Source organism: Lolium rigidum, chromosome 7, assembly GCF_022539505.1.
Source record: "Lolium rigidum isolate FL_2022 chromosome 7, APGP_CSIRO_Lrig_0.1, whole genome shotgun sequence".
Lineage (NCBI taxonomy): Eukaryota > Viridiplantae > Streptophyta > Magnoliopsida > Poales > Poaceae > Lolium > Lolium rigidum.
Window position 1 is genome coordinate 21,394,410 of NC_061514.1, and position 12,352 is coordinate 21,406,761.

General features: G+C 44.0%; 1 protein-coding gene across 1 annotated transcript; it reads right to left on the reverse strand.

Moving 5' to 3' along the window:
• Positions 1-7,330: 7,330 nt before the first annotated feature.
• LOC124671008 (microtubule-associated protein RP/EB family member 1A) lies at positions 7,331-11,058 on the reverse strand. Its single transcript, XM_047207455.1, has 8 exons — positions 10,930-11,058; positions 10,692-10,760; positions 10,496-10,582; positions 9,338-9,444; positions 9,143-9,264; positions 8,773-8,852; positions 8,315-8,428; positions 7,331-7,693 (listed from the first exon to the last, which is right to left on the reverse strand). Exons 1-8 carry the CDS (start codon positions 11,056-11,058, stop codon positions 7,547-7,549), a joined length of 855 nt encoding a protein of 284 aa, XP_047063411.1. The 3' UTR covers positions 7,331-7,546.
• Between the last annotated feature and the right edge of the window lie 1,294 nt (positions 11,059-12,352).

Consider the following 12,352-nt stretch of genomic DNA (forward strand, 5'->3'; position numbering starts at 1 on the left):
TTTTCAGTTCACCTGCTTTCTCTATTCATGATTTATCAATTGTTTATTCGAATTAAATTATATGGTAGTTTTTTTTATATATTCAACAATCTAAAAACCTGATTGTAGGCAAATAAATTCAAGAGGCATTGCCGCTGCTACAAGGCCGCCTCTTTTTGATGGTTCGCACTATAAGAGATGGCGCACGAGAGCAGTTCTCTGGTTTCAAAACCTGGACTGCTATAGCGCCACTCTTGGAAAACCCGAGGGCGGTCTTTCTCCTGCTCAGGGGGAAGGTTACAAGAAAGTCGATGCCATGTTTAAGGCCGCTCTTTTATGTATTCTTACTGACAATATTGTTGACCCATGCATGACTTTTGATCATGGTAAGAATGCATGGGATGCACTCGAGGCCAAATTTGGGGTCTCGGCTGCTTGCACTGAATTGTATGTCATGGATCAATACTATGACTACAAGATGACTGGTGAGCGCTCCACTGTTGAGCAAGCTCATGAGATACAGTCACTTGCGAAAGAATTTAAGCAGTTTAAGTGTACCTTACTAGACAAGTTTGTGGCCGGTGGCATTATTGCCAAGCTTCCTTCTTCATGGGGGAACTTCCGTAATTCTTTAAAACATAAGAGACAAGAGTTTTTAGTTTCGTATCCCATTGTGTCTCTTCATGTGGAAGAAAAGGTGAGAGCAAAGGTCACAATGCTCGAAGATTTGAGGGAGATTCTATTGCCACTGTGGTATAGAAGAAAAACTTCCAATCCCACAAATTCAAGAACAAGAATAAATTTGATAAAGGCAAAGACAAGTTTGATGGCAAGAACAAGGCCTCACACTTAACCAACTTCAAGAAGAAGACTGATAGGAAGAAAGGGGCTTGCCACGTCTGTGGTGAGCTCGATCATTGGGCTCCTAATTGCATGAATCGCTATGACAAGTGTGGGAATGGAGGCGACCGCAAATGTTGTTATTGGTGGTGATACTGAGATGAAGGATGCAGGGTACAATATTTTTCCTATTGTCCTTTCAGTATGTAACTCTCCTGATTGGTGGATTGATATGGGTGGCAATACACACGTATGTTTTGATGTTTCCATCTTTTCTTCTTATTAGGTCACAAGGACTTGCTCCGTGCTGATGGGAAATGGCTCACGTGCTTATGTTGATTTGGTACAATAAATTTGAAGTTTACTTCGGGGAAGACCATCCAGCTTAAGAATGTGCAGCATGTTCCTTCCATCAATAAGAATCTCGCCAACGGATCGCTTTGATGTTGAGATGGTTTTAAGTTGGTTTTAGAGTTTCAAGTATGTGTGTGCAAGCTAAGCAACCTCGCAAGTATCATAAAACTGCCGAGGTAAGAGATTTATCACCGCTGGACTCATGCATTCAGATCTTGGTGAAATGAATGGCTAGTTGAAAAAAGGTGGAAACATTATTTTAATAACTTTAATTGATAAATCCACTCGGTATTGTTATGTGTACCTTCTGAAATCTAAAGATGAAGCTTTTGATCACTTCAAAAATCTATAAAGCTGAAGCAGAAAACCAACTTGATCGTAAACAGCTTAGGTGTGATTGTGGTGGAGAGTATTTTCCAAATGAGTTTGATTCTTTTTGTGCGGAGCATGGTATTATCCATTAGAGGACGCCTCCCTACTCACCTCAATAAAATAGGGTGGCCAAAAGAAAGAACTAGGCGCTAACTGATTTGGTTAATGTCATGTTACATACATCTGGTCTATCCAAGGTATGGTGGGGGGAGGCGATAATGACCATGTGTCATGTCCTAAATCGTGTTCCCATAAATAACAAACCATTACTCCATTTGAGGAATGGGAAAGAAAAATGCTGAAACTCTCCTACTTACGTATTTTGGGTTGTTTGGCGGAAGTGAATGTGCCAATACCCAAGAAGCACAAGCTTGGACCAAAAACCGTGGATTGTGTTTTTTATATGCATTCATAGTATTGACTATAGATTTTTGAAAGTGAAATCTGAGATATCCGACATGGATGTTGGTACAATTATGGTATTGAATGATGCGACTTTCTTTGAGGATATCTTTTCCATGAAAGATACGCCTAGCTCATCAAATCAGGAGATGTCTAGTTCATCAAGTTATGAGTTAGTTATAATTCCTAAACTACCAATGTGATAGAACACTATGATAATCATGTGGAGGACGACAATGAAGCCGCTAAAAGGAGGACAGAGTACTGCAGAGTCCTTTGTTCATGATTTCATTGTGTACCTCGTGGATGATACTCCTACTTCTATTTCGGAAGCATATGCATCTCAGCATGTTGACTACTAGAAAAAATTCGTCTGTAGTGAGATGGATTCCATCTTAGCTAATGGAACTTGGGAGGTTATTGATCGTGTCCTTATGGGTGTTCAAGAAAAATCTTAGGCAGGATGGTACTATTGAAAAGTACAAGACACGTCTTATGGCCAAGTGTTATACCCAAAACAAAGGTGAAGACTTCTTTGATACATAATCACATGTAGCTCAACTGACCACCATTAGAGTACTACTTTCCTTTTCTGCCTCGCATGGTATTCTCGTTCAATAAATGGACGTCAAGATAGCCTTCCTAAATGGAGAGCTTGATGAGGAAATTTACATGAAGCAGCCCAATGGATTTGTAGTAGCTGGTCAGGAAGGAAAGGTGTGTAAGTTGTTGAAGTCTTTGTATGGTCTTAAGCAAGCACCTAAGAAGTGGCACGAGAAGTTCAAAAGAACCTTAACCGTTGAAGACTTTGTTGTAAATGAAGCTGACAAGTGTGTATACTATCGCCATGGTGGGGGCGAGGGGGTTATTCTTTGTCACTATTTTGATGACATACTCATATTTTGGACTAGTCTTACTGTTACTAAGGAAGTCTAAGAGTTCCTATCACGTTGCTTTAAGATGAAGGACTTGGGAGTAGCTTATGTAATATTAAACATCAAGCTTCTCAAGGATGATAATTGTGGGATTACATTGCTTCAATCCCACTATGTGGAAAAGATATTGAGTTGTTTCGTGTATAGCAACTGCAAGTATTCTCCAAGTCCTTATGATCCTAGTGCGGTAATTCGAAAGAACAGAAGACTTGCTAGAGCTCAATTGATATGTTCTCAAATCATTCGCTCGCTTATGTATTTAGTCAGCACCACGAGGCTTAACATCTCTTTTGTTGTAAGCAAACTCAGCCGATTTGTGTAAAATGCTGGAGATGTACATTAGCATGCTCTTGAGAGAATTTTACGCTATTTCAAAGGTACCGTGAGCTATGGCATTCACCGTACTGGGTATCCAAGGGTTCTTGAGGGCTATAATGATTGAAATAAGAGTTCTGATGCTGGTGAGAAAACGGCCACGAGTGGTTATTTTCTACACTTGGTGGTGACATTGTTTCCTGGAAGTCTTGCAAGTACACCATCTTAACGAGGTCAACAATGGAAGTAGAACTCACAACACTAGACACTACCACTATTGAAGCAGAGCGGCTTCGTGAGCTCTTGATGTACTTACTTGTCGTTGAAAAACCAATACCCGCTATTCCTATGAACTGTGGTAATCAAACTGTGATTATCAAAGTAAATAGTTCTAAGAATAATATGAAGTCATCAAGGTATGTGAAGAGGAGATTGAAATTTATCTCGAACGTTAGAAACTCCGGAGTTATTGCGTTCGATTATTTCCAAACGTCTTGAAACTTGGCATATCCCATTACAAAGGGTCTATCATGAAATGTGATAGAGAAAGCATCGAGGAAAATGGACTTGAGACCCACACTATGAAGCGGTCACAGTGTTAATCGACTCTATCACTCTATGTGATTGAAGATTTCATGAATTACAGTTGGAGACTAGCTATTCGTCAGCTGGGAGGAGAGTATCCCTACACTGAATTACCTCTCCGTGAAGATGCAATACTCTCCTAATCTGCATGGTAGGTTGATATTTATCTTAATGTGTTCTAAATGGCTTATTCAAGCAAAGATGTTGTCCTGCAAAATAACTTATGAAGAACACGCCTATATGAGTCTAATTGTTAAGCGTCGTAATATTTGAGAGTTGGGTGCTCTCTAATAAACTCATGAAAGGCCGTGATGTATGACGTCTAAGCTCCACACCTCGAGGAAAGCTCACGGCAGCACTGTATCAGTCTAGCCTTTGTGTGAAGCTAGTGCGCAGAAAACTTGTAGTTCAAGGCATAGTCCACTATTCAAGTTGCAAACTAGTGTAATATAAAGTTCTTACTGGAAGTTCAACTTAATAGTCTCCACCATGCACCGGTATATAAAACAATGTTCTAGAATAATGGTATTTAAATCGGAAATTCAATTCGGCTCCCGGGTGCATATGCTCCCTCTACGAAAAAATTATATTTTGAAATGTCGAAAAATTTGGACAAAAAATTCTACATGTACATCTTCATAATATACGTGCGTTCGTCAAGTTTCACGAAAATCCAATATTTTGTGTGATCTATATAAAAAAGAGAAAGTTTATCTTGTGAAAAGCATTATTTTTAGCACTGAATTTTGTCTTTTTTACACACGTCACATGATAAGTCGATTTTTTATGAAACAACTTTGTGAGCACGTAGCACGTGAAGATGTACGTGCGAACTTTTAGTTTCAATTTTTTTAAATTTAAAATGTATGTAAAATGCATTTCGAAATATAGAGAGCATATGCACCCATGTTCCAAAACACCGCTCCCTAATTAAATATGGTAAAGAGATTTTGTGGAGGGTTGCTTGAATTTGACCCTGGGCCTTAGACCATATCCCAATTCAAAATCTGAAATTCTATTGGCCCATGTGGGTATGGAAATGGGTGGTACTAAAGTTTAGTCTCACATTACTAATTGAGAGAGAGTTCGAGTGGTATATAAGGTGGGTTGTTCTAGTCCTTGTAAGTGATTGAGAAGAGAGAGACCATGCGCACTCCTCCTCCTCCACCACCGCCCGCCACGCCTCGTCACGCACGCACTACCATCACTACGTGCCGAAGGTTACGGGAATCGAGTTGAGCTTATCTTTTTGTTGTTCAGGAAATAAATCATGTGATTAATTACGAGTCATTAATGGACGCATTAACGCAGCCATTTCGTTCCGGTTTTTCTGGATCATGGTTGTGCCGACGCCAACGTGGGTTGCACCCTACGATCTTTCCGAATCGCACTATATAAGCGCAGACGCGAACCCTAGCCTGTACAAGACACCATATGGACTACCTCTTTCCAGTACATTGCGTCACCGCCTTGTCTACCTCATCCCGTCCTTCGGCATGCACCGACCGGCGTGACAGTAGGCCTCTGGGACCCTACCTCTCATAGACCTGTACGGGCGAGGGGCAATCAGGTTTTTGAAGAACTTACGCACGACTACTAGCAACACGACGTCGTCCGACGACGAGTTCCTGAACAACGACTTCTTCCCGGACAACTCTTCGGTAACCTCAATATGGGCGACAATAACGATGATGCTGCTACTGCCGCCAACATCACTGTTGCGGCCAACGCTGGACCGTGTATGTTCTTCTATCCTTCTTATTTCTGATTTTGCTAGAGTTTCTAATACTGCTGTTTGGAGTAGATGCGATAGCTTGTCTAGATGCTATCTATTTATCTAGTTTATTTGATATGCATGTTTAGTTTACCTGCTTTTTCTACTCATAATTTATTTGAATTAAATTATATGGTAATTTGCTTATATATTAACACAGAGGACTCGCGACGGCTATGAAATTCCCACCCTCCACTTCCAGATTTTGATAAAACCTGGCCGTGGGATTTTAACAGTGCACTGCTTAAGATATCCCTGGTGCGCAAATATACTACACGAACTCTATTGGAGTATTATAAATCAATAGATGGTTCGAAATTGATGCATCGAACTTCGTGAAACTACTTGGTGAAGGGTGATTAAAGAATTGGCCTATCCATACTAACGTCTGAGCCTATTATTTCAGAAATTACTTAGTGAAACTCGGAAGTTTTTAGCAAGTTCTTGTCTATAGTAGTCTATGGCAACCTAAGAATTCAATTTAACAAAGATAAATCTTGTGGGAAAATAGATCACAAGTAAAGGAGTTAGAAAAAGAAGGATCACAAGCACAAATACAAAGGTTTATCCGGAGGTTTGGATAGTTCACACTCTCCTACGTCCTTATTTGAGAAGGGTGGGACACAAAGTCTAAGTGATACGAGCCGCCGGGCAAAGCCATGGTGGTGCCGGCGCGGCGGATCTGCTCTTCCCCACGCGCAAGGCAGATCGACGGGGCGATTCCCGACCTAGCGGCGGCGAAGTCCGACGGTGCTGCTTAGGCCGCTGCACCTCGAGCCGTGCTCTGGCCGGCCTTCCGGTCGTAGCGGCGGCGCATCGGCGCGCGTCTCTGGATGCTCCCACGCGTCAGGCAGGCTCGTCGGGGCAGAATGCGCCCGCATGGCAGCGTGGCGTGGTGGTCCCTGGCCGGCGCGGCTCTGCTACTCCGATCGCTGGTGCTTCCAGTGGTGCGGCGCCTTGCACGTCGGCTGGTCACCGGTGGCTGCTGCTGGCGGCTAGAGTTTGGCTGGATCTGGGCTTGTGGGGTCATAGTGTGGTCTAGTTGCATCGTTTGACTCCAGCATTTAAAAAAAAAACAGCAACCCATAGTTGACTTGTATCGGTATTTTCTTAGTCTTGTAACGTTTCCTAAGACCTAGCAGCTTTGTCATCTTAGAATTACTTTTCTGTTGCAAGTTGCAAGTTGCAAATTGCAAACTTATAATATGTTATCACAGGAGGAAATGCACAAGGATTATTCAACATAATACGTACAATTTATTTGTATATGATATCTGTGTTTGCCGATCAAATGGAAGAATGTTATGCCATAGATTTACGACTTACAAATTTCCTAGACGCAGCTGGAAATTTTGGAATGGTGAAACTTTGTGTTCTGATAGACTTGTCGATTTCCGTCAGCTAGCTGCTATTGTAGCGCAGCACAAGAATGCAGATACACTTTTTAATACTAGTTCCTTCCTGAGCTGATTTTGGTAGTGCCATTTCGAAATCTGATGTGTGCTTTTGGGTGATTTAATCTGCAAAATGATGTTGCCGCATTCTTTGTCTAGTGAATGAAAACCATTCTCTCGATGTCAGGATGTGCACTTACTCCAACCGCAGTGCCTTGTACAAGCATCATCAATCGCAGTATTTCATTTGACCAAAGACAGCTGAGCAAATTTCTAACTCATTGACATCACAGCCATTTCAGCAAACTATGACGTATCGGCACCAAAAAGAGATCATTCTCGCTACCATGCAATGCACACAACGAAGTAAAGAACTGTCAATTTTCAGTGTAGCAAGGACGAGGAGTTATCCATGAATAAGTCGTGTGTTCCTGGACGAAATGTCTTCGGATATGCAGCACTCAACAAGTAGAGACAGTTGCAGGCGACTGGCCACGAGCAGTTGTCCATGCCAAAGTTATTTACTACTGCTAATTTACACATCTCGAGCTACTCAGGTTGACAGTAGGACAACCACAAAATCCTCCACTATAGCTTCAGGTGTATGGTGATTTTGGTGTCGCTTGACACTCTGCTTCATCTGGGAACATGCCTGGTGACCTGGTGATTATTTCGTTAGCCTCAGATAATGATGAATCCTTTGCATCAGCGGCATAAAGTATCTTCCTTATCCCTTTTGTCATCTGTCAAGAAAACCGCCCAGGTTGAGTAAAATCAATTGAAGAAAAACATGAATTGTTATAGCAAAATACAAACTTGCAATACCAAAGACAGTACAAACTCAAGCGAACCAGGTTGTTCATGCCCAAAAGGTTCAGTTTCGAGAACCAAGCTTTGGCTTTGTGGCTAGAGCTCAGGGTGTTGAGCCCAGCCTACCAAGGTGCTATCCACCTAAAAAATTGCTGGAGAGGTCTCATCTATCTAACAACGTACAGCCAAGGGAGGGATCCATCCCCTGTTGGTCAACATTTTTTAAAAGGTTCAGTTTCGAAATTAGATGGTGAAAAGAAAATCAGATAGTTGTTGCTGAAACCGTGAGAAATATACCAACATGGTAAAAGATTATCTTTGGTATGGTAATTGAAGTGCCAATGAATATCACGATGCAAGGGAACAAGTTGCTTTCCATACAGACATAATTTGAGTGGCATTGATTAGGATCTAACCACACCATAGGGAATTGGGGGTCGCTGAGAGGCTTGGTCGAATTAAATAGAATTCAGAAACTATTGCCCTTCGATGTAGATGAGTACAATAACAAATAAATAAAGAACTGTTAGACGTCCAAAAGAAATTCAATTTACCGGTAGATGCTCCAACTCAGGTCTCTGACACAGTATCTCAATATCACGCAACTTTGAGAAGTAGAAGTCTCTTTCTTTCTCAGTGCTGTCCACAGAAACCTTCAGATCCGCAATCTGCATTCCAATAGAGATAGTAACATCAATCCCAAGGATGCAACTTGAGCAGATTCATAGCTGCAAAACATGAACTCCACATGTTTCACCGAAAGAAGGATCGGAATCTAGACTCAAGGTCGCGGCTATCAACACAAACTACAAATCAATGTGTTCTGGAGTAACACTGGAGTTGCATACTCATGTAACTGTATGTAGGACAGATAGCTGGGTTTTCCACGTCCACATTAAATGATACTACTTGCCTTCACTACTTCCCTTCACAGATAGCTGGGTTTTCCACAACAATGATAGCTGGAGTACTATAAAAATGGCACAACAACTCAAACTTATTCACTACTTGCCTTCTCAGATAATTGTTGAATCTGCTCCATGTAATGATCTTCCATAACAGTGCTAATACAAACTTTTTCAGTTGTGGGAGCTGCATAATGGGATTGGCATAGAGTTAGTTAACATCTTACAAAATAAGTAGGCGTGCTGAGTACTTTTATGGTATTCAGAATAACAGAGAGCAAAAACTAAGAAGTGATGCCACCAACTTAAACTGACACCCTGTGTTGATTTGTTTTCATCAATAAACATAGCTAATTTATTGATAATAGAACCGAACTGATCTTATACAGTACTGCATATACTAAAGGAAAGACAAGTGCAGTCCACCTATTTAGTTATAGACAAGTACCAACACTATAATATTAGAATCCATGATACCTCCATCTGCTGAATTAGCACTAGACAGTCTGTTCGCTTGAAGTGATTTGGATGACTTGTTGGAAGCCTTGTGGTTACGCTCTTTCCCACCCTTAGACCTTCTTTCTGCAGGATTGTAGTTCCTAAAACAAGAAACAGTGTTATCGAATCAACAGTTAGTGATGAAGTACATTTTTCATTGGATTTAGCACATACTCATTCATGATTCCGCCATTCACGGCATCACAATATCTTTTCAACCACTGAAGAAACTCCAAGTTGTCCAGTGGCCGTCCTTTAACAAGTCTGTTAACCTCAATATTCTGCAAGGGGCGTCCATTCATTAATTAGCACAACAAGGAAGCTTTTATGCTACAAATTATGTACACCAATAAAAATGGAAGCTGAAGAAGAGAGACGAAGCACCCTTTTAGCACCATTAGATAAAACATAGGCGGCCAAATCAGTACACATTCATAAGGCGCAGCTCGGATATTAGTTTCGCGCGGAATTCAAACATAAACAGAGCAGTACGAGCTGAGAAATACACTTCTTGTGGCATATGGAACTAACCAAACAAACAACACCCACCACTCTATCTAACCTTTCCTGATCTAGTGTGAACTGTCAAGTCCTGAGCACAGACAGTCACAGAAGAGCAAATTCTGGCTTGTGATGCGTCATCATATGAACCTAATACGCACTCCTCCTTCACCCAACCAAATCGTGCACTACAGCCTTCCAAGACACAAAACAACATCTCCTAGTTTCACTCCCATGCCTCCTCAGCGAACCTAGTTAGCACCCCTCCTTGACCCAACCAAATTGTGAGGCTTGAATACACAAAAAGCACATTTACTAAACTTCATCCCCATCCCTCCTCAGTCCTCACTGTGCACCACAGTGAGCACAACTCGCAGTACTGCATAACAAACTTAGCCCATTATTATCGAATGATTATTTTGCCGTTACCATATGGTAACGTCAGGAACAGATATGTGTTCCAGGTTGAATCTCAACACACCGTTGACAAATGGCAAGCCGTGAGACAAAATCATGAACCAAATCGTGCGCTATAGCCTTGAATACAGAAAAACACACATGTTAATTTCATTCACATCCCTCCTTGTTCCTCGCTGTGAACAGCAATGAGCACAACTTCAGTTTCATTAGCGCTTATAACAAACTTAGCCCATTATGGAATGATCATTTGGCCACTAGTATATGCTAACACCATGGACGTATATCTGCTGCGGGTTGAAATCTCAACACATGACCGCATTCACTCACACATGGCAAACCGCGAGACAAAATCATGAACCAAATCCATGGATAATGATGGGCGAAATGGGAGGGGCAGGGGAGGTGATATACCTTGTTGATCCGCAGCTTGTTGAAGACGTCCTGTAGGACCTTGTAGTTCTGGATCATGTCGTACTCCGTCTTGGCGTCGAAATTGACCTGCGGAACACGCCCCAAAATCAGCATCGAGGCCATCTAAGCCGCGCAATCGCAAATACAGAGCACCCTAAAACGAAGAGGAAGCGCATCGGAAATGGTGTTAGCTAACCTTGTGCATGGGCACGACTCCGGGGTGAACCATGTCGAGCAGCTGGCACTGCACTGCCCCCGACGCCGCCTGCAGCGAGAGGGAAATGGGGGACTCGAATCAAAATCGACACAGAAATCTCGAACCGAGCCGCGGAGCGAACTCCGGTACGGAGCAATCTGGTACTGGGAGACGCGGAGAGAGAGGAGGACGGGGGAGGAACGGGATGGGGATTGGAGTGCGGGGGGGTGAGACTGACCTCCTCGACCTTGGCGAGGGAGAGCTGTAGCGTGGCATTGATCCAGGTGAGGATCTCGCCCCTGCCGACGAAGTAGGCGCTGTCCATGAGGCCGATGTGGGCCACCGCCGCCGCCGCCGCCGCCGCCATCTCGTCGCGGCAGCCTCGAGGTCGCTCGTGTTGGTGGAGGTGTGGGTTGAGGGGAGAGAGGAGGCTGGGATGAAACAACTTTTCGAAAACGCCTCCACGCGAAACGGCCTAGGCGTTTGCGTCGCGGTCCCGTCACCTCCCGTCACGTCACCGCCGGCCTGCAGAGTCACGTGCTTCGAGGGGAACGTTTTGAAACTGCTTGGAGCGTTGCGCTTGCGCGGTGACGCGACCGACGAAAAATGTTTCGAAATGGGGGCGCGGGCCCGGCTGCCTTTACTGGCTCCCGTCTACCACGGCGCGCTCAGCGACACGTTTCTCTCCGCCGACAGATGGGTCCGACTCGATGGGACCCACGGTGGTACACGTCCATGGCCTCTCTGAAGCTGGCTGGTGGGACATGGGCTTTGTGGGCATAAATTCGGGTCAACTGCTACAATGCTTGCATTTATGGCTGTGGGCCGCATTGTGAACCGTTGGATTCGGGACCCACGGTGGATGGCCACGGGCTGGTCCTGCATATGCAGTTCGCAGACATGGGCCCGGTCCGGTCGAGCCTGTTTCCCGAGCAAGTTCCTGTTTTTTTTCCTGTGAAAACACCGTTTTATGTAAACGCAACTTAGAGCATCTCATCGGCAGCCTCAAATAGGCTCCAACAGAGTTGCCGACACCTCCGTATAAGGGCCGCCGGTACTGCATTCTTTATTTGGGGATGCTGCTCCTACACCGACGTACTTATACCGGCAGCCCCGATATATTTAGAAAGTTAAATTTAAATTTTGAAAACGATATTTATATACGAAGTTTGAACGAAATTTATACAAATTTAACGCAAATTTAAACTAAAATACTAAAAAAACATCTAGCGGCGCTGGGAGTCGAAGGCTCTGAAGTCCAGGTCGTCGCCGTTGGATGACCCGAAGGACCAGTTGTCGACCTCGCGGCCTTCTCCTCCTTCGGCGCCGGCAGCTCGAAAGGCCCGTCAATGTCAACGAAGTTGGCGCCGTGGTCCCTGGCGGACCACACAACCGTCTGCCGCGGGTCGATCGCGATGCCAGTAGTCTTCCTCGACAGAGCAGCCGGCAATGTACTGTAGGGCGGGGAACTCCTCCTCGTCGCAATCGCCACGGAGGGCCGCTTGCGCCTCGGCCTCCTTCTCCCACCATTTCTTTTTCACCGGCGGAAGTGGTGGCGAGACCGCGGCATCCTCCTCTTGGCGCGGTGGCGGCGGCTCGACCCTGTCGTCCGACGGGCCGAAACAGAGGACATGCGCATCGCCTCGTCGCGGATGATGACG